Consider the following 21,918-nt stretch of genomic DNA (forward strand, 5'->3'; position numbering starts at 1 on the left):
GTGTGGGAGAATGCAAGAATAATTCGGTGGGTGGAGGAATGGATGTAGGAGTGTAAGGATGAGTGACAAAGTGCATGTATCATGATCTGAGTGCCTAAACTTATCAGTGACTGAATAGGCACTTTCAGTTATAAAAAAGAACAATTGATGGACGGAATGCTGAACAATGTCAAACACTCACTCCCAGTACAGAGATCTGGGCCTACATCCATAGTTTTTGTGCTCACCACGCCACCCCAGTTTGGACCCAGCCATATGCTAATGAATCTTGACCCTGCTCACCATGGGAACAGTCCAGCCCAAACTGCCAGGCCAGGTACTGGGGGTGAATGTTTGACATTGTTCAACATGCCATCCATCAGTTGTTCTTTTTGCATTTGTCACCTTAAGTGGGATGGGTATGCTCAGACATGGGTCCCAAGCTCACTATGCCACTGCAGTCTAGTTATCCTGGCTGATTAGGAGTGATAACCTGAAACCGGACCTATTTCCGGTCCAGGGAGGACCCGGCCTGGCAGTTCGTGGGTACACTGTTCCCAAGCAGGGCAGGGTAAAGACTTAGTTGCATCTGGCTGGGTCCCAACTGGAATGGCATGCTGAGCATGAACACTATGGATTTAGGCCCAAATCTCTGTACTGTGGTTGAATGTTTAACCTTGTTCAGCATTTTGTCCATCAATTGTTCTTTTTGCATTTGGTGCACTAAGTTCGACAGCTGTGCCCAGACGTGGGCCCTGTGCTCACCATGCCACTGGAGTCAAGCTATCCTGGCAGAGTAGTGATACCCCGAAAGCGGTCCTAGGATGCTTGTAGGACCTAGCCTGGCAGGTCGGGCTGTACTTTTCCGATGGGGCGCAGGGTAAAGACTGATTTGCATATGTCTGGGTTTAAACTGGAATTGCTTGGTGAGCAAAAAACAAAATGGATTTAGGCACAGATCTCTGTACTGCGATTGAATGCTTGATCATGTTCAGCACTCTGTCCATCAATCGTTCTTTTTGCACTTTGTTATAAGCCAGATATTTTTTGCGTTAGCAGTGCTTGATTTACAAAATTTTGTGGGAGTTAAAATCAGTGTGACTCGGGTAAAGTGTTGTTTTTTCGATGGGACTTAACAGATATTCAGTACTAAAAGCGTACACAACCATCTTCCAGCCAAGCACATGCAGACGTCGTACGGAGAAGATGGGGCAAAACATCCTGGATAACCACCTTACAATTCTCAATACTTAAATTTCTCCCATGACTTGAGTTTCGTTTTGTTCTTCCATCCAGTTATACTTGCTCGAATAAAATATTGCGCTCAAAGCAAAAATGCCACTTTAAATGAGAAAATCCTGTTTCGTTTCATCAGAATATTGCATTTTTTCGTGATTGTGCACGCAACTTTACAAAAACAAAATGCATTTCGCTTTTATTTGTGCCGTTTAAAGTTTCACATATATTGGACTTGGAGATGGGCAAGGTTATACGAAGGGGCAGAGGATATGAAGTGTAATTTCTCTTCTTAATGTGACATATTTTTAATGATCTATAGAAAAAAAACATTTGCACAGAATTGCTCCAAATTTGGTACGTGCACAAAGTCCAGTTTACACCTGTGTAATTTTGCAAATCCTAAATATATATCTAGGGTATTAACTACCATTGTGGAATTCTGCGGCCTTTGAACAGCATGAATGTGGTAATATGAGTGGTAGTTGAAAGCCAATTTGCAGTTCGGATTTAAACATAGTTTTGATGACCTCCTGTTATGAGGGTTGTAGAATTGAAAGACGTCAAGACGTTGTGAAAAGATGACCCTAAGAGATCAGAGCTGGGGGGAGACATGCTGGTAAAATGGGAACGTCTGGAATAATCTGCACAAAAAAAAAAGAATAAATATACAGGATTACTATTTTATTAGAGATTGCACTGAGAGCCTGAGCTTTTGAAAAATTGCATCAGTAAGTAATAAAAACAGGTTGTCATTATTTTAACTAGGCATGCATTATGCAACTTTTTTACTATTTTGTAATTTTGACCTTTTGAAACTTTCTTACGAAATGGATTTGACAGTTCCTCACTCATAGAACATCCTTTCACTTTCCATTAGGATCTTTCATTGGAAGAAGCTTGCTGAACTGATCATTTGTTTGTGTTGCGCTTGTTTTTTTTTTAATCCTTTTAGACTTGCCAGTGTACTACTGCGGACTAATGACCTTGGAATAATCAAAGACTGACTCGCAACAAAATTAAAATCAGTGATCTTCGGTTTTCCTGCAGAACACTGCAATGGCTATCTTGGCCCACTGAACTATTTTCCTGTGGTCTGACTCTCTGCTAATTCACAAGGCAGAGCAGCTGTTCTTGATGTATTGTGTTAAAAAGAGATAGCACTAGTCCAGCTCTTTCTGTACCTGCAATTGCCTATTGGAAGGGAACAACTATACATATTGACAGTGGAAAGGGTGACAAACTTAAATTAATATATGCTGTCAGTTTGCTACTCACCAGGCAAAATGGCACTTGCAAATCTTCAGTAAGCCAGTGACATTTCACATTCAACCTAGGAAATTTGTTATAATGTTAATGATACACTTTATTTATGGTCTTATGTTGCAGTACTAATAAAACTCTTGCCAAAAAGGGCTAGCTGATTCCTTTCTCATGTCACTATAAGTACACCATCTGGTGCAGCATATATGCCTCAGGATTACCTTTGGAACCTACAGGATATGGGTGTCTTCTGGGATCAATTTCACTAGGCTGTCAGTTGGTTGAGCAAAATTAATGGATGAATGTGGACTGAATTGAAGTACCAGCCATCGGGATTTCTCTGCACGTGGACCGCCACTCAGAAATTAACTACTTTGCACATCAGAAGTGCTACTTTGTAGGTGTCATTCAGGAAACATCCAACACCACGTCTAAAGGGTCTTCCTATGATCCTAAATTGTATGATTTGTTTTCCCTACTTCACACCCCAGTTACACTCGACCTGATCTCTTTTGAATTGATTTATTGTCCTGAGGTCTGATTGTAAACATACTTTCAATTCACTGTATCTCCACATTTGGTATGTCTCCTGTTTTTCTGTGCAGCTCCGAGATAGGTTTATGCTTTATAAAACCCCTTCCCCTAATTAAATGATAAGATATGAAAGTGTCTTGTATCGTGCACAGATACTCCGAGGAGTGTCCCGGCACCCAGCACAGTTCAGATGTGAAAGTAAGTCTTGACGTTTTAGTCCTGCACAAAAAGCCAGATTTTAGCCTTTTTTGGTCGAGCCTAGCGCAGCGCGCCTGCGTTGCTCTAGGAGATGACCTTTTGGAATCGGTCTACACTTTTCCAACACTCGTGCGTGTTGCGGCATCTACCATGTGGGAGCGAGCAGCGGAGCACAGGGGCCATCTGTTTCTAATTAGCATGACAGCGTGCTCTTGTTTACATTTGCTTGTCTCGTGTCGCGTCCAGGCTAAATAGACAGCTTTTGGTTTATATAACTGACAAAGTGCATTGATTTAATGTGTACTAAGTTACACCGTTCCTGACCTGACAGAGTGTTTATCCTTGTGTACTTTGCGGAGAGTCACACCACTCGTTTTTTTGGTCTCGCTGAGCCAGCACTTGCGCTGCTCTGCGAGACATTTAGTTAGGGCTTTTAAAAGTCTTACCACAGCTCTTTGTGTGGCATTCTGCGTGCGCTTACGCGCACAGGCACGAGCAGAGGCACCATATGGGTTTCCTCTCGCTCGGCGAAGCGTGCGCGCCTTGTTTCAATGCCCATGCGCCTCCCCGCCCCCACTACAGAGCGCGTCTCGCAGCTTTTTTTGTTTTTTTACTTTGAGCATGAGGCGCGCAGCCAATGCTTGTTCTTACTTACTTGGCCTCCTTTTTTCCTGTACAGAGAGATTTAGTGTAATACAGGCCTTGATTCAGATGCTGCAGACTTTCATCTACCTTTGCATTCCCGAGCTCCTGTTTACAATTGGGACAGACATACAAGCTTTACATGCCTTCTCTGGCTTCTTTCTCGCTCGTCCTTTCACCTGTGCTCCAAGCAGTCTGGACGGCTCTTTTACCCCATGCGGGCAACTTTAGCTACTGCAAGACAGGGTCTACTCTCCAAAGAAAGGCCCCAAAATAATCTGCGACAGCCAGAACCTGGCAGGGCTGGTTAATAATTAACAGATAAACTGTATTTTGTAACCTGAGGTGGAGGCGGGGTTGCGATGGGGCATTCCAGAAGTAAACTTTTAGAAAGCACTCAGCCGTTGTTGGTTTTAAAGGCTGTGGAGATAGTGCACCGGGCAAGAGTCTGACTGTATGTGAGTGCTCTGCTGCGCTGTTTGTGTAGGCAGTAGGTCACCGGTTCAGATTCAGGCCACTGTAGTTCAGCATTTCATCTTTCTGAGGCGGATCTTAAAACCTTTTCTAATTAGTCTGTTATAAAGTGCTGGGCTCTGGTTGCGATATATTTTTGAGGGGTATTAATAATAGGCTGATACATTTTCAAAGTATAGAGGCGATTCTTGGTTTTAATGTATTCTGCTGTTAGGCGACTGGTACTGAGCTCAAACGAATTTAGGTGGCAAAAGAAGGCGGCATTTTCCGGTATTTATAAATCACACTTTTGCTCATTGTTTTGATTATACATTTGTATTTTAAACGGCCCATATTGTGGTCAGAACTTGCAGCAAATGATTACTTGTCAATATCTTGTCCCAGAACCCACAGCTGTCAACTGTCTGGTGGCAGGATGGTGATCTAAACTCTCCACTGCAGAATTCTGGGACTATGTTTCTTAGTATGATTATGGCGCTATATGACCCAATGTGCTTAGTAATGTTACAACATAGCTTAAATACACTGGCAAAGCCAATAGCTCTGACTAAACAATTATAAGATCCAAAAGGCGAGACCTATTGGCTATGCCAATGCTTTTTTAAACAATGCAACATTGCTTACAGCGTGGAGCTCAAGCGGAAGCTTATTCCAAGCTGCTGATCCTAGATGGACAAGTAACTTACCTCCCGCTCCAACACGCCGAATTCTGGGAGGCAGTGCAACCAATTTATTGGCAGACCTCAGGTATCCTGCTGCGGCATGAATTTGAACCTTGTTCTGCGGTAGACTGCACCGGTCTGGTACAGTGCCCTATGGACTAGCACTAGTGCCTTGAACAGGATTTATTTCCTGATAGGAAGCCAGTGTAGTGTGCGCAGATGAGGGGACATAAGCCCTCTAGCTGGAAAACAAGCAGACGCTTTTTGGACCTCCTGTAGCCTCTTTAGCAGGTACTCTGTCAGAACAAAATATAGGGCATTACGGTAGTCCAACCTCACGGTTATCCGGGCCTGGATAACCGTTCTTTTTTTGGGCAGTAAAGAACACATAGTGTTGGAACATTTTTAGTGAAAACAGTATACCAAAGCAACTGCCAACCAATAACCTAATTTGTGGCTTAAAAGACGGGCTGTCATCAAATTTGACCCCTTAGTTATTGGCTTTTCCTCCCTGAGGCATGGGGGGGGGCATTTTTTGGCCAGAAAGTCTGCCAACCTTTTTCTATAGAAGTATTGCCATAGAAAATAATTTCTGTTTTGTCACCATTGCGCTTGAGCTGGCGTTCGGCTATCCAATGAAAGACTTCAGTCAGGCAGGTTTTAATCAGCATCCCTGGAAACCCTTCTCCCTTGCCACATGAGATCAGTAGCTGAGTTATCGTTAGTGTGAGATATAGCAATTCAGCCCTTTTATACAGCTGGGAAACAAGTGGGTCAATCAAAAAGAAGGGGGTTAAGAAAATATAGCAAATATAACGCTAGTGGCTGTTTGTATTACTTATATTCTTTCCCATGTTGCACTTGGTAAGCAAGGATGAATCTGATTGAGGGGTCTTTTTGGTACATTTGAAAGAGTGTAATAGATCCCTGTTTTGTTTGCAACAGAGCACAATCCCAGTAATGTATTTTTAGGTCTCGCAGGCCTATCGATGGAGCGCGCGTGCGCTCCTCGCTCTGCGAGGCTTATTGTCATCAGTACGCTTTCAGAAGGGGTCTTGAAGCCCCGCTCATCTTTTTGATTCACTGGCCTCATCCTCCATGCTAAACTCTGTCTTCCGATTGAAAAGGAGGCTTCTTAGTCCCTCCTTGTAACCGCCCTGTCTCCTTTTGGGACGGCCCATCCTGACTGGATCTTTTACTTGTGACCTGACACAGTCTTCTTCATAAGTGTGCAAGCACTCTTTTACTTATATTTTCAGCGCGGTCCGCTTCGGACCTCGCTTGTTTGTTTGTTTGTTTATTTATTTTGCCAAAAGGGATTGTTTCTCCTCACTAAAGCAGTGTGCTATTATTTTCTGCGCAAAAACAACAAGTGATGGACTGAATGTGGATCAATGTCACACACTCCCCCAGTCAAAAGATCTGGGCCCAAATCCATCGTTTTTTTGCACTCCACACCACCCTGGGTTAGACAATGGCGATATGCAAATCAGCTCTGACCCTGTTGCCCCATGGGAACAGTCCAGTCCGAACTACAAAAGCCATGTCCTTCCCAGAACGGAATCAAGCATCCGAGGACCGGACCGGTTTCGAGGTAACACCTCTCTTCAGCCCGGCTAGCTTGACTCCAAGTGGTGTGGAGTGCCTGGGACCCACGTCTGGGCATCCCCAGCGCACTTAGGGCGGCAATTGCAAAAACAACAAGTGATGGACTGAATGTGGATCAATGTCACACACTCCCCCAGTCAAAAGATCTGGGCCCAAATCCATCGTTTTTTTGCACTCCACACCACCCTGGGTTAGACAATGGCGATATGCAAATCAGCTCTGACCCTGTTGCCCCATGGGAACAGTCCAGTCCGAACTACAAAAGCCATGTCCTTCCCAGAACGGAATCAAGCATCCGAGGACCGGACCGGTTTCGAGGTAACACCTCTCTTCAGCCCGGCTAGCTTGACTCCAAGTGGTGTGGAGTGCCTGGGACCCACGTCTGGGCATCCCCAGCGCACTTAGGGCGGCAATTGCAAAAACAACAAGTGATGGGCTGAATGTGGATCAATGTCACACACTCCCCCAGTCAAAAGATCTGGGCCCAAATCCATCGTTTTTTTGCACTCCACACCACCCTGGGTTAGACAATGGCGATATGCAAATCAGCTCTGACCCTGTTGCCCCATGGGAACAGTCCAGTCCGAACTACAAAAGCCATGTCCTTCCCAGAACGGAATCAAGCATCCGAGGACCGGACCGGTTTCGAGTTAACACCTCTCTTCAGCCCGGCTAGCTTGACTCCAAGTGGTGTGGAGTGCCTGGGACCCACGTCTGGGCATCCCCAGCGCACTTAGGGCGGCAATTGCAAAAACAACAAGTGATGGGCTGAATGTGGATCAATGTCACACACTCCCCCAGTCAAAAGATCTGGGCCCAAATCCATCGATGGATTTGGGCCCAGATCTTTTGACTGGGGGAGTGTGTGACATTGATCCACATTCAGTCCATCACTTGTTGTTTTTTGCAATTGCCGCCCTAAGTGCGCTGGGGATGCCCAGACGTGGGTCCCAGGCACTCCACACCACTTGGAGTCAAGCTAGCCGGGCTGAAGAGAGGTGTTACCTCGAAACCGGTCCGGTCCTCGGATGCTTGATTCCGGTCTGGGAAAGATATGGCTGTTGTAGTTCGGACTGGACTGTTCCCATGGGGCAACAGGGTCAGAGCTGATTTGCATAAAGCCATTATCTGACCCAGGGTGGTGTGGAGTGCAAAAAAACGATGGATTTGGGCCCAGATCTTTTGACTGGGGGAGTGTGTGACATTGATCCACATTCAGTCCATCACTTGTTGTTTTTTGCAATTATTTTCTGCGCGGTCCGTTTCAGCTGTAGCCTGTTTTATTATTGAATTATTTTGGCGCAACGGCTCTCTACGAGCGGGGCGGGTTTACAGGGCCTTGTTATCTTCTCCACATCTGTAGTGCTGACTCAAACTTTTGGCACTTTGTGATGGCTGGGCTTCCAGCTCTAGTAGTCCTGCTGCTGCTTCCTTTTGGATGGACCCAGTTCCCTCACCAGCATGTGACCCCGGAAGCTCTCCGGAGCAGTCGGTGCTGCCCTAGCCTCTACCAGTCACTGACTCCGGATCCAACGGACCGATGTGGGGCCATCACTGACTACGGACTCAATGGACAGCTGTGGGGCCTCAGTAGGCCGGGGGCACTGTTCACTCCTGAAAATAGATTCCCGGCCGCACGGACCCCAGTACAGACATAATGTTATACCACGAGCTCTCGCTGACCCACTACTTCAATAGCTCCTGGGTAGACTGGGCGCAGTGACAACGAATGGGTGATGGCAGGTAAGTGCCACCCAACTTCAATGACACCCCCCCACACCCGTTCACAATTTATCCAGGAGGCTTTGTGGTGGTTATCGTTTTACGACTGCATCTGTACGTGTGACTTCAGTCTGTAATTTACTTTCCACTTTTGGTGCTTTGCGAAACTTCTCAAATATGTTCATAACAGTAAGCCATGTCCTATTATGGAGAATAATGCTATCAGTGGTAGTTACTTACTAATCCGATAACACAAGCAACTGCTTGAAAAACCACCAACACGAGAACCCTGTCTTAGTAGTTTCGTAGCATTCCTCTGCATCTTCAGCATCAGCCCATCTGATTCTACACACCCACCCTCCCCGCAACAGCTAACGAGCATTTGCAATGTAATAGGTTTCGCATTTTCAAGAGTGTAAGCTATTGGCATTGTAAATGATAATGCCTTTTATTTGTTTTAAAAACCAACACCTAAATAAAAGGCACTGTCATTTACAATGCCAGGTGTTCAAACTATTGCAAATGCGAGACCTATTGCATTGCAAATGCTTGTTTTAAATACTGTTCGCTGTTGGCCCTACTCAAGTTCGGTAATCTAATCAAGTGCTAGGTGTGTGCACTTACCTTAGAGCTGACAATTGCAACAAAGTATAATTTATTATTTGCTTTGTATGTAAAGAACATCAGATTGTTTATGTTGAAAACTTGTTCAGGTATGCATGCATGACTCAACCCTTTGAGTTAACAATTGTGTTTGGTACAAGGAATTGATTTGAAATCTATTCAGAATGTCCCACCGCTTTATTTGGTGTAGATAGTGGGCCAGCTAGAATGAGTCTGCTGGGATGAATTTTATCTCGATTTTCCCCATTCTATTTACTTTAAAAACATGTATTTTTAATTGTTTCTATACTCCTAGCATCATTGGTAGAATTTATTGCAGTAAATTATTCCATCTCTCTCACAAACATCAAACAGACTCAGCAGGGCATTCAAGCTGATGTCAATATACCCAATTAGGCTGATTTAACGGAACTGCCTTGTTTTTTTTTTAATTCAAGTCGGAGGTTGAGTGACTTAACCTTTTGGTCTCTTCAAAGGTTGTGCCTAGTCAATCAGCTTCCTCTTGCTGGTACTTCCCTTTCCGCACAATGTTGAACAGGAAGGCTAGAATGTTCATGAACTCCTATCAAAATCCGGTCTGAATAAGGGGTTGATTAATATATTATTGATTGAGCATCTATATTTGCATACCATTCCTAACTCTATCTTTTGGTGCTTTCTGAGGGATTGGCAAGTCTTCACATTTTTATTTATGTATTTACAGATCCTGCTTCTGCAGAACGTGCTGCACAAAAACGAAAAATTCCCAGCCCTCAGCACTCTTCAAATGGCCACTCTCCACAAGAAACTCCAACAAGTCCAATTAAAAAGAAAAAGAAACCTGGTGCAATGCACAATAACAATAAAGATCAGGTAAAAAATAATTTGTCAGTTCTAGAAGAGTATGCGTTACCCAAAACCACTGTAGCTCAATTCCATACTTCATGCTTTTCCTTTTTGGTACGATTGTAAAGACAAAAAAAAGGCAAAAATGAGCCTGCCCAAGTTGCAAGCATTATGAAGGAATTCTATATTTCATGCGACTTGGATGGAGATACGTTTATGCTAAATGGCTTTTAAGTAGTGTGCTGCAGACCCTAATTTAGCATTGCAGCTTTCACTGTCAAAAACAATTAGAGGTGTAGTTACGTTTGGTTGGATATGGTGTGATAGTAGCATGGATTTGGAGGGACAGTTGATTGTGGTGCATGCGATCTTGACGTGCCCCCGGCTGTGTCTTGGTGAGGATATCGATGCTCTTATGTGTGCCAGTATTTATAGGTTGTGTGAAAGATGGAGTGTATGGATTTATTGTGTAGTAATTCAGACTAGTTGGTTATCTTTTGGTTGGTTCACAATATTGGTCCCCTTCTTTATAATGATATATTAGGCATGACCCAACTGGTGAGTGAACTTACCAGCATTCTGGGTTAAGATTTATCTTCTGATATAGCCCAACCAAACTTGTTTACTAAAGTATTACAATCAATGCAAGTTTGCTGATGAGTGTAGATTTAAGTGGTAGCTGTGTGTCTAGAATGTGTTCTGCTTTTGTACTTCCCTTATAGTTCTGGTGCTCCAGAAATTAACTTTACTTGGATATTATTTAAACTAGAATTGGCAATGCCAAAAGTTCTGGCTTTTAAGTCTGCTGTATGGTAATGTGAAGCATTACAATTAGATAGCCTAGGAAGGGATATTTATTTGAGCAGGAGAACTGTAGAATAATGTTGACATAGGTTGAAGGGGTCAAGTGACAGTTTAACTGTAATGCGAGACCTAGACATCGACATAGGTTAATGACTGCCATCCTCCCATCTGTGTTGCTGCCATCAATTATCAAGTTATGTAAGACACTGTAATAGCATTACAAAATCATGTGTTAGCCCCTGAAAGTTCAAGATCAGACAGCTGGATAAATAAACAAAATAATCACAGCTGTGTGAAAAACAAACTTTTTCGTGCAAGCACACGACTTCTACTGAATCAACACATGTTTTCCTGGCTCCCATCATGTTTCTTGCTAGCGATGATCATATAATTGTCTTGTGATATGGCTTATACTTTCTCAAGTAAAACTGTGCATTTGGTGAACAACATAAATGTTGAATTGGCGCGAGACCTATTCTGAGAAGCCCCCCAGGATATGTTGGCTTATAGTCCTGCTAGCTCACAGTGCACAATATCTGTAACCCTAACCTTACAGGATAACAAATGGATGTGCAACCTCAGAACATGACAACCCTGAATTCCCAAGGAAATCGTGGCAATAGATCTAGAATCTTTTTGCTCATCTGCTTATGCATACCCAAAGAGATAGACATGAAATGCAGAGTAAAGTGTTGCAATATATATTAAAGCATTGTGATTCTTGAGTAAAATACTTGTGCTGTAGTGATTAATATAAAGAAACAGAATAATGTGATTAACATTACGAGAATGATAAAGATGAACAATTCAACCACTTTGCTGATTACAGAAAAATTTATGTTGCATACAAGTACTGTGATATAGTGTACTCCTTCCTAGTGCATTCTACCCTATCATGTCTAAGGCGAGTCAATCTGCCAAATCCCTATCAGCTGGTCTAACTGGTCTAACTCCCCATTACCTATGGGTAAGTGTGAGCAAGCTGCCTGTCTTGGTGTAGCGTTGGACAGGATCCCTTGCATGAGGTAACAGAAATCAGCGGAGCTGGAATTCTGGCATGAGGTAACAGGAATCAGCTGAGCTGGAATTCCACAGGAGCATGCCAGCGAAATGCTCCTCTGAATAAACAAAGGCTTGATGTCATATATATAATAACATCCTCCATGTTTCCATGCCGTAGCCCAAGTCCGATCGCAGTTGTTTATTCTATTGTGATAGCTCTGTCGTCGAGCAGCCAAAAACAAATGTTGTGTGCTGAACTTAGCTCTTCTACAGAATGTTTAAGGTGTTCTTCTAGAGTGACAACGAAGAGGAATTATAAGCAAAACCGAGCTTGAGGAATGTTATCCTGTATATGCAGGCAAATGAATGTGTCCTATGTCACCCTGTTTAAGGAGAGAAGGCAAATTAAGAACGTGAGTACGTAAAAATGGTTTTCCTTAACCATGCCTACTACCTCCATTTGACACCCACTCCTTGGACGCAAGGTAACAAAAAATAAAGCAATCTAGCTACAATGCTGAACCTACATAAAAAGCATATAAACTCTTAAAACTATAAAAAGGCACTATGCTTGTTTGAGCATTAACGTATACAGAAAGCCACATTTAAACAGTATAAAAACAAATTTTAAGATATATTGGCCAAGATGGCGACCTGAATGGGAGCGTAGGCTCCCGGCTCCTTCAGCCTCCGAGCCCCGCACGTATATCCTGCCTGTACTCCTGTGATCGACCGGCGGCGGGGTGACGGTGAATGCGCGCAGATCTTGCTCGCGCTATCCTGACGCCTCTGACGGCCCTACAGCCGGAGCAATCCTCAACTTGGTTTTGCGACCCCGCGGCCCTGGAGCCGGGGCCTCAGTTACGAACATGGCCGGGCGCTAGTGTGTCAACAGCGGCTAGCTGAGCCTGGGTGGGGCCGGCTCGCCGGACCGGAGTGCCTGCTGAGGGAAAACACATCGCTGGGAAGCTGATTGCGGCGCGATACTGCCGGCCTATTCCCTCGGAGTGAGAGCTCGGTTTTCAACTGTTTACGAGTGGAGCGCTGAGGGAGGGCTATGTCCGCTCTTCTGCCCGATCTTCGCGGGCCGCTCCCGAATTCGCCGCCATTGCTGACCTGGAGCTGTGATTGCTCCTTGGGCGTGTGTTGTGCCGGCCCCCGAGTATCACACTGCAATTTACCTAAATCGTCCCTGCCTTGCCTTCACTCTCCCTCCCGGATGGGCCCGTCTGCTGGTTGCCTGATTGAAAAGCACGACATCGCCCTGCCTACTGAAGCACAGTGGTCTGGGGACTGCGGTTTGCCGAGCGATGCTGTATGGTGGGACACACAGCCAGCGCTGCTTTGTGGTGATATTCTTGCTGCTCTTCTTGCCCTGCAGTCCGATTTGAAGGAAAGAAATCGTGTGTTGGGACGTAAACTTGACGATCTTGTGTCCACACTGGAACGATCGCGATCAGATGGCTCCTGGGGGTGCGTGGACTTGCCCCTCACTGTCTTTCAGGGAGATACTGTGGTCGCGCTCGAGTGCGGGGGAGACTTACGGATCCTGGACTGTACTGATGATTGTGGACTAACATCCGTCGGCTTCGGCTCTACTGCAGGGTGCCATTCTCGACAGGATATGGGGACCTTGCCCATTGTATCGCTGCAAGTGGCCCAGACATTGTCTCGGTGACTGTTGGCTCCGGTGACTGCCTCTTCTCTCCTCGCCCCTGCATTTTGGCCATGGCATAAGTATTTTGGGGTGGTATTGGGGGCGATGGACATTAGTGAAAGTGTTTTTGTCGGTGATCTATGGCGTCCTGTTTGCATTTTTATGTCGCTCTTTTACCTTCTTTGGCCATTTTGTTCCTTTATGACGATTGAAGCGGGCTTTACTGGACAGCCATCCCTTGGGGGACCCACAAGATCGGGCCAAGGCTAGGTGATTTCTTTAATGTGTGACATCTGTGTGGTGGCCGGGGGGTGAATTGGCGTGTTTTTAGGCTACACTCTTTGCGCAGCTTAGGTTGCCTCTCCCCAATTTTATCGCATTATCGATTCCTGTAGCTGCTGTGGTTTCTGGGGTAGAATGTACCTTTTTGGCTGGGGAGACCGGAAGTCTGTGTGTGTGTATATGTATGTTCCGCCTACCGATTTCCGTAACCTTTCCTTTCTTGTTCTTCTTTCTCTTTCTTGTCTATATTTCGGGTACTCGTTTTTGGGCGATAGGCACACTGCGAGGGGGGGGTAGGCCATGGCCTCTGCATGCGTGTAGGGTGGGGGGTAGGGGCGGGGGTTTGTTTTGTCCTTTTTTAGTTCTATGGACCGTTATTTTTACTCTCTTCCTTTTGTTTGTCTTTTCTTTTTTTCCCTCTTTTTCTGGGTCAGTATGGAGGCTAGGTGTGGAGTTGCGTGCCTTTTTCGTCTCCTTGGGGTTCACGCTCGCTTCTACGGGGTTGTTTATATATGTGGGGTGGGTTTTGCACGATACGAAATTTGATTGTATGCCTCTTTATCCTGATTAATGTAGTTCTGTACCGCTCCTCCGATTATGCATCTCCGTTTCTGGATATCCTTCTGTGCACATTGCCCTCTCGGTGTTTCAATGGTCTATCTGGTCTCTGATCCTTCTTGTATTATATCTTAATTTTAAAATGGACCTTGAAGACTCTTGCACTCGGTAATCGCATCCAATCTGTGGAACGTTGTAATGTTTGCTGTTTTTTGACTTTGGTGACTGCTGAGCTGTATTATTGCTGCCGTATGTGCTCTGATCTGATTTCGAGGCCAGCCGGACTGGTTGTGGGCCCGTAACTGTACACTACTTTTGCACAATAAAGGTCTTTAAAAAAAACAAAAAAAATAAAATGTGTTTAAAAAGAGGTGTACAAAACCATTTTAAAACGATTAAGGGCTCTCTGACGACGATGGCGGCGAGGGGGGCCATGTAGCTGTTGAAGAGCGTGGGACTGAGCGATGATCCTTGGGGTACTCCGCAGTTGATATTGGTGGAGTCGGAGAGGAAGGGAGGGAGTCTAATCCTCTGGGTTAGGGCGGAGAGAAAGGATTGAGGATCCAGTCGAGGGCGGCTCCTTGTATCCCCGCATCGTGAAGTCTGGCTGCGAGCGTGCAATGTGAAACGATGTTGAAGGCTACGGCAAGGTCTAGAAGGATAAAGGCCGCAGTGTGTCCCTGGTCGAGTAGCATGCGGATGTCGTCAGTGGCGGCGAGGAGGGCAGACTTGGTGTTGTGGTTGCTGCGGAATCCAGACTGGGAGGTGTCCAGGATGGAGCTCTCTTCGATGAAGGTAGTCAATTGGGCGTTTACGAGTCTCTCAGTGACTTTGGCCGAGAAGGGGAGGAGAGAGATGTCCGGAGGTTGAACCAATTGAGATACCAAGCATATGTCCAGGGCACACTCGAAAGTGCGCAGCAGTGAGAGGAAAATGGGCTGCATGCAGTGTAGCTGGACAGACAGGCTGAAAGGACAAGAACCAATGGTCATTTCGTTCCTTAAGTAAGATTGCGCCAAAGCACTGTATCATACTTTCATGACACAGGAGCATGTGTTGTAGTGCTATCTCCTTTTGACCTCTTACTGGGATATCCATTGCGGAGCAGAAAAATTAAAAACACAGTCCCGACATCTAGGGACAGATAAGCGGCAAGCCTCCAAAAATGCTTCCAAGCAGAGTGTATGAATGATGGAATAACTCGAAAGACTGTCAGGAAGGTGCTAGCTAACCCAGAGCCAATAAACATGAAAAAACGGCACCACTCCTGCTGTTTAAGACATGCTAAAAAATGCGATGCACAAGCTCTTAGAAATTAGTGCGGAGTAGCAACTGTATCTAGAAGAGGACCTTGCAACTTAAAGATCAAACGCCGCCCGTGCAGATATTAAGGCCACATCATTCTGGAACAATAAGGCTTTCGATCAGCTTAAAGCGGCGAAAGTGCACATTTGTACTCTTTATCAAAGGCCAAAGCATTGCATCCCTAACTCTGTGGGCAGGGTGAAACCGTACTTGTGTACAGCAATTCACAATCATAGTGAACATCACCAGATAGGCAATACCTGGTCTCATCCCACAGCAGCTGGGAAACCTTTAAAGTAGCATAACAAATTTGTGTTAGACGCATTACTTGAGCCATGAAGTGAAATTCACTTCCCTGTAAACTAAGAAATGACCCAATGTACTCTCGCAGTCAATCTAGCTAAGAAAAATCTCAGCAGCAGTAAATGACAGTTTCTCTAGCTTCTCTATGTGTAACTTGGTATAAGTTGTGTCTTTCTTTGCCATGACTGTCTGTTCTTTTCTTTGGGAGATTACATTGCAAAAACAAGCTAGTGGCATTAAGGTGTTTCCATGGAATGCGATCTCCTGAAGTGTCTGCTGAGTCCAACTTGGTAACATTATACCTCTAACCTGCGTCTGTCTATGTTTTAAAGAAGACCTGTTACTCTGAATGAGGTTAGTTGCAGATGACACTAGGTTACCCAGAGAGTAAATTCTGCCGAATCCTTTCGAAAATGTGCCCGGTCAATTTTGGGCAATCTCTTTTCTACACAATTCATTGTATATTGAATATGGAAAGCGCTTTTGATGTGTCTTCAGGTAACTAGTGAAAAATCCTGTAATCCAATGTTATCAGAAAGACGGGACAAGTGTTTCACCTGAGCAATGTTGAGGTTTTTAGCCAGCCAAGGCATAACTTTACAACACTGTAAGTTGTTACCACCCTGAGTGCTGTCTGCACATTTCTTGGGTCGGGCCTACTGATCTTAAACCCATCGGTCTCACTCAGAAAATGAGCCTGAATCCGTTAGTAGCTAATGGCCACACTAACCATCCTTCTTGATTGGTCTCTGAAGAATTGTACGACCCATTACAAAGCATGATGTCTACGGTTTCGTCCATGTAATTTGTGAATTGTTGCCAGTTCGCAAATGTGGGACGATTTGGTGTATTTAAGTCTCTTATCTTAGCCAAGTCAAGACAGGATGTTTTCTGCACAATTTTGTTCAGGAAAATCATTTGCTGTGGTGGAAAGCATGACTTAAAGAAAGCCTTGTTCCTTGAACCTGCCTATCTTTACTTCCCCCCCCAAATAGATTTTAATACACCATTCTTTCCTAAAGTCGAAACTTTGTGCAGACAGTTGGGAAATGAAAGCTGCAGCATATATCGGCTTGTTGTTAGAGAGCGTAGTTCTTTGAGCCCTTGAGGGTGTGAGTTTACAATAAGATTCTGGGTCAGTTGTATGATGACCTGAAAAATATGCAAACTTGTGTGCACCTGCTTTTCAACTAGCCTAAGGTGGTGTAGGGCAGTTTTACCATTGCGCGTAATTAAATACTGCGCATGGAGTACTTGCTTTTTGCAGGAAATGGTAACCAAATGGTGAAAACAGAACATTTCATCATATTTAGCTGTGTTTCATAAATCTCATTTTCATTAAAAACGGTTTAGCGCTGCAGATCGTGTAGCATTTTATGCTCTGTATCAATGTCCCAATCATCAGAGATAGTACTATGAGTAATGAAATCATGCAGAGAAATCTTAAATGCATATGGAATTTGCATCAATTGAAGGTGTCCAAGTATATCCTAGGATATCTTATCCCAAACAATTCCATTAGGAACAGTGGAAATGTTAATCAGTGAAATGTGTCTTTTCACTTTGTGTGATGAAGAATGGGGTTTTACAACCAAGTTCACCAGCTCAACAGCAGAGCGTTCTGGAAGATCGTGTCAGTTGAGAAAACAAGATTAAGATTGTCACAAAATCAATCCAAGGGAAGAGGAAAAGTAACAAAATTCTAAATGAAATGTATATCCAAGGGGGGGGGGATTAAGTATGTATTTTTCAGCCAAATGTTGAGATCACACAATCTATTTCTGGGCTAGATTGGTGGTGGTGGGTGATAGCGGGTCAGAGGAATCCAAAGAAAAGTTATTCAAGTCGATAAAGTAGCCGGGGGCTGTCTGATGTATTTTTGGCAGCTCTGGATGCCTTGGTGAACTGGGAGTAGACTTGTAGTTATATATTACGGTAGACACCTTCGTCTGTTTGCCAAATTGAAATATGTGTTTCTGTGCATGATGTTTGCAAGGAGCTTGTTGATGTGACTGAAAGAAGTGATACTTCAGTGTTAGCTGTCCCCTGGAAGGGAGAAGAGGCTTCACCATTGATCAACACTTCCATTGGGACTTCCTGTAACATAGTGAGAGGAGGCAGGTAACTCCCTAGGAGCCCTCTTGGCTTACTGTTTTAAACCAGCCACATAGTGTGTGGTTTGATGAATCTCCTTGTTTTTGCAGCCCGCAAGGGGTGGTTGAAGTACAGTTCCTTAAACGGCCAGGACAGGTGCTCTGCAAGATGACCTCAATTCGTTCTTGTACACCGTCTTCTCCTGGATTAGTTTACTAATCTTGGGGATCCAACCAGTAGTTGCTGGTGCTTCCTTCACTTCTCCAGTGGCATAATGTTACTGCTGGACGTTGCTCTGAGCTTCTCAAAAGTTGTTCAGATCCTGTAAAACATCCAAACGTTCATTTATTTATTTATTTATTTATTTATTTACAGGTTTGTAACGTGCTCGAATCGACTCCTTCCGGAGTATCCCTGCGCACAGAAAAGAAACAGACATAGGGAGCACCTTTGTAAGCAGTCCGAGTGGAGAATTGGGTAAATTAGGTCTGGAACAGAAACGTTTTCAGTTGTTTCCTAAAGCTCAGATGTTCTGAGCATTGCCTGAGCGCGAGAGGGAGCTTATTCCATAGCGTGGGCCCACCTACGGACAGGGCCTTGCCGCCCTGTCAGGCCTTCTTCGCGGCTGGTACTCTCAATAAAAGCTGGCTGCTAGACCTAAGAGATTGATGTCAAATGGTATTTCAGCCCCAACTGTACTTGTACTGTCAAGATCGGGTACCCACATCTTAATCCCAAACAGGACCTGAACGGTAATTGCAAACACAACAGTGATGGACAGAATGTGGATCAATGTCACACATTCACCCCAGTCCAAAGATCTGGGCCCAAATCCATCGTTTTTCCACTCCACACCACCCTGGGTTAGACAATGGCGATATGCAAATCAGCGCTGACCCTGTGCCCCATGGGAACAGTCCAGTCCGAACTACAAAAGCCATGTCCTTCCCAGAACGGAATCAATCATCCGAGGACCGGCCCGGTTTCGAGGTAACACCTCTCATCAGCCCGGCTAGCTTGACTCCAGTGGTGTGGAGTGCCTGGGACTCACGTCTGAGCATCCCCAGTACACTTAGAGCGGTAATTGCAAACACAACAGTGATGGACAGAATGTGGATCAATGTCACACATTCACCCCAGTCCAAAGATCTGGGCCCAAATCCATCTTTTTTCCACTCCACACCATATCTCGAAGAGGGCAGGTAGGGTGTCCTCAGGGGCCTGTCAGGTACACCAAAATGTCGTCTGCATAGAGGGATATACGGTCTTCCCAACCCTCCGCCAATTTGATACCACGTAGAAGAGGGGTTTTACGAATTTGCGCCGCTAGGGGTTCCAACACCAATGCGAAAAGAAGTGGTGACAGAGGGCAGCCCTGTCGTGTCCCTCTTGTCAATGTTATAATATCCGAAAGTCTCCCATTTACTGCCACGCGAGCCACCGGGTCTGTGTATAGGAGTCGGATCCAAGCGCAGAATTTAGGGCCGAAGCCCAAGCGCGGAAGGACTGCAAAAAGGTATGGCCATTCTACCATATCAAAGGCCATTTTTGCATCTAGATAAAGGACCGCTGATGTCTCCGATAGGACATGTCTCCGTGCCAGTACACTATGTAGGCGTCTGTGATTGAGTGCTGTGTTCCTATTCGGCATAAAGCCCGACTGATCCGGGTGAATTAGGTTGGGAAGGTGTGCTTGTAATCTATTCGCAATCAATTTGGCCAAAATTTTGGACTCCGCGTTGATCAGCGATATTGGGCGGTATGAGAGGCATTCCGTTGGGGGCTTCCCCGGTTTCAGAATAGCTACAATTGTGGATACTCTCTGATCTAAAGGGAGTGTCCCCTGCTCTAGACTGTCGTTGTACATTGCGAGTAAGTGGGGGCAGAGGGCGTGCGCCATTAGCGTTCTAGTGGGATTCCATTGGGACCCAACGCTTTGCCGGATTGTAGGGACTTAATTGCGGCTTCGAGTTCCTCAACAGTGAGATCTGCCTCAAGCTCTTCGGAGGCCTCCGGGTCAAGTCCAGGCAGTTCTATCCTGCGCAAAAAGGTTTGCAGCCTCCCCCTCCGTGGCCACGGAGGAAGAAGCGTACACCACTCAGAAATGTTCAGCCAGGGCCTTCACAATGTCCCCTGGTTCTGAAGTGAGATGCCCATCGGCCGTTCGCAACTGTGCTATAGTTCGGCTCCCTCGGTCCCTCCTGTCTAGCCAGGCCAGTAACTTCCCGGCCTTATCTCCTACGTCGTAGAGTTTGTTTGGTTGTTGCGATGGCAGTTATCGTTTCCTGTCTAAGATGTTCCTTGTATTGTTGTTGCTTTAGCAGAAGAGTGTGAGCTGAGTCTAGTGTCGGGTTGGCTGTGTGGGTAATGTCAGCTGTTTGCAGCTCCTGTTCGAGTGCTATGAGGTCTCTGTGTTTCGCGCGCTTGTGTCCTGTAATGGAAGAAATAGCTTGACCCCTAAGGACTGTCTTGTAGGCCTCCCACAATACGGCTGGGAAGCTGACAGAGGCATCATTTTCGGTAAAGAAATGCTTAGTGGTCCTACGGAGTTCCTTCCGTATTTGTGAAACATGTTAATAGCCTGGATAGATTGGGTAGAGTCGCTTGTGGGAGGTATGGTGGGAGGAGAGCGTCAAAGTCACCGAGGAGTGGTCAGAGATACCCCTCGGTCCAATAGTGATACTCTCTACGCAGGAGATTGTGGACTCAAGTGTCAGGAAATAGTTTAGTCTAGATAAACTGTTGTGTACTGCCGAGTGGAAGGTGTATTGTCTATCTACCGGGTGTTTATGCCTCCATACATCCGCTAGTCCGAGTGCTTCCACGAAGCCTCGCAGGCGGGAGACCCCAGGTGCTGCAGCCCTCACCGGGTGTCTGTCCATGGTGACGTCCATCGTGGTGTTAAAATCCCCACCAATGAGGAGGTCTCCACTGGGCAGAGTCAGCAGAAAATCACTGAGGGCCGGAAGGGCCACCATCTGCAACGCCGGGGGAACATATACCGACACCACATTAACAAGCCTGCCCTCCCATTGGCCATGTATTACTGCAAACCTACCCTGATCGTCATGTTTAGTCTGCTTGACTATAAAGGAGGAGTTCTTTCGCAGTAAAATTCCTGTCCCTCTAGACCCTGCGGAGAACTCTGAATGCACCACCATTTTGAACCCCCACCTGTCCATTGCTCTACATACCGGTCCCATGACGTGAGTCTCTTGTAGGAGTACCAGTGTAGGAGCCTAACGTTTCAGGGCTCGTAACACCAACACTCTTTTAATTCTATCACCTAACCCGTGGACATTCCACGTGATCACTGTGAGCGGGGCCACGGGAGCTACCTGGTCCTCCGCCCGGGCGCTAGCGCAAGTTATATCTGTCGCCATGACTGTGTGGAGTGGTAAACGGGTAGTGTAACCTTGTCGTGTCCTGTAAGGAGGTAACATGGAGTGAGTACCATGCTTTGAGGTCTATTCCGATATGAACCACAACTAAAAAAACAGAACCTCGAACTTCCCCGCCCCACAATACTACCCCCCTCCCTGCCTCCCTGCCCGACGGACTTCGAACTGCCCGCCACCCCAACTTAGCAGAGTGCTCCATCCCAACCCACAACAGAGTACTTGCGTGTAGGGGTTACGAAGTCCGGTGAGAGCGTGACCCCTCCTTTCCGCCCGGGCCCGTTTCCGCCCAGTGTCCTGAGCCGGCTTATAAGAAATGTCATGATATACATGAGGTGTACCGGTTACAGTGCGTTCCAAACCGGTCCGGTTCATTTATTGCCAGGGTCTTCCGCTTCTGTTCTTTGTGAGTTGCTTTCATCAGGTGAAAAGAGTTCTGGGCTGCCCATCTCCGTTTCGTCGGTCCGTCGATGCTGGTCCCTATTTCCACGACTGGGTCAGTCCTTTTTCCTCCAGCCTTCGAGCCAGTCATACGCCTCCTCAGGTGTTTCGAAGAACCAAGTCTTTCCCTCTGCCACTACCCTCAGTCTTGCTGGGAACAACATAGAGTACGGTACCTCACGTGCTCGTAAGGCCTTTTTGACCTCCAGAAAGCTGCGACGTCATTTAGATACCGCTGCCGTGTAGTCAGGGAAGAAAGAGATTGAGGAGTTCTGCAGGCGGATTTGTGGGGAGACTCGCGCCGTTT

At 45.8% G+C, this 21,918-nt stretch overlaps 1 protein-coding gene across 4 annotated transcripts in view; it reads left to right on the plus strand.

The window, feature by feature from the left end:
• Positions 1–21,918, plus strand: part of ZMYND8 (zinc finger MYND-type containing 8) — a 432,560-nt gene that overhangs the window by 89,688 nt on the left and 320,954 nt on the right. For all 4 annotated transcript variants that reach the window (XM_078651871.1, XM_078651872.1, XM_078651873.1 and 1 more), the window contains exon 3: positions 9,646–9,794. In XM_078651871.1, the coding sequence (XP_078507997.1) occupies positions 9,646–9,794 (149 nt within the window). The remainder of the gene's footprint in view (positions 1–9,645; positions 9,795–21,918) is intronic.

This window comes from Lissotriton helveticus, chromosome 7, assembly GCF_964261635.1.
Source record: "Lissotriton helveticus chromosome 7, aLisHel1.1, whole genome shotgun sequence".
Classification (NCBI taxonomy): Eukaryota; Metazoa; Chordata; class Amphibia; order Caudata; family Salamandridae; genus Lissotriton; species Lissotriton helveticus.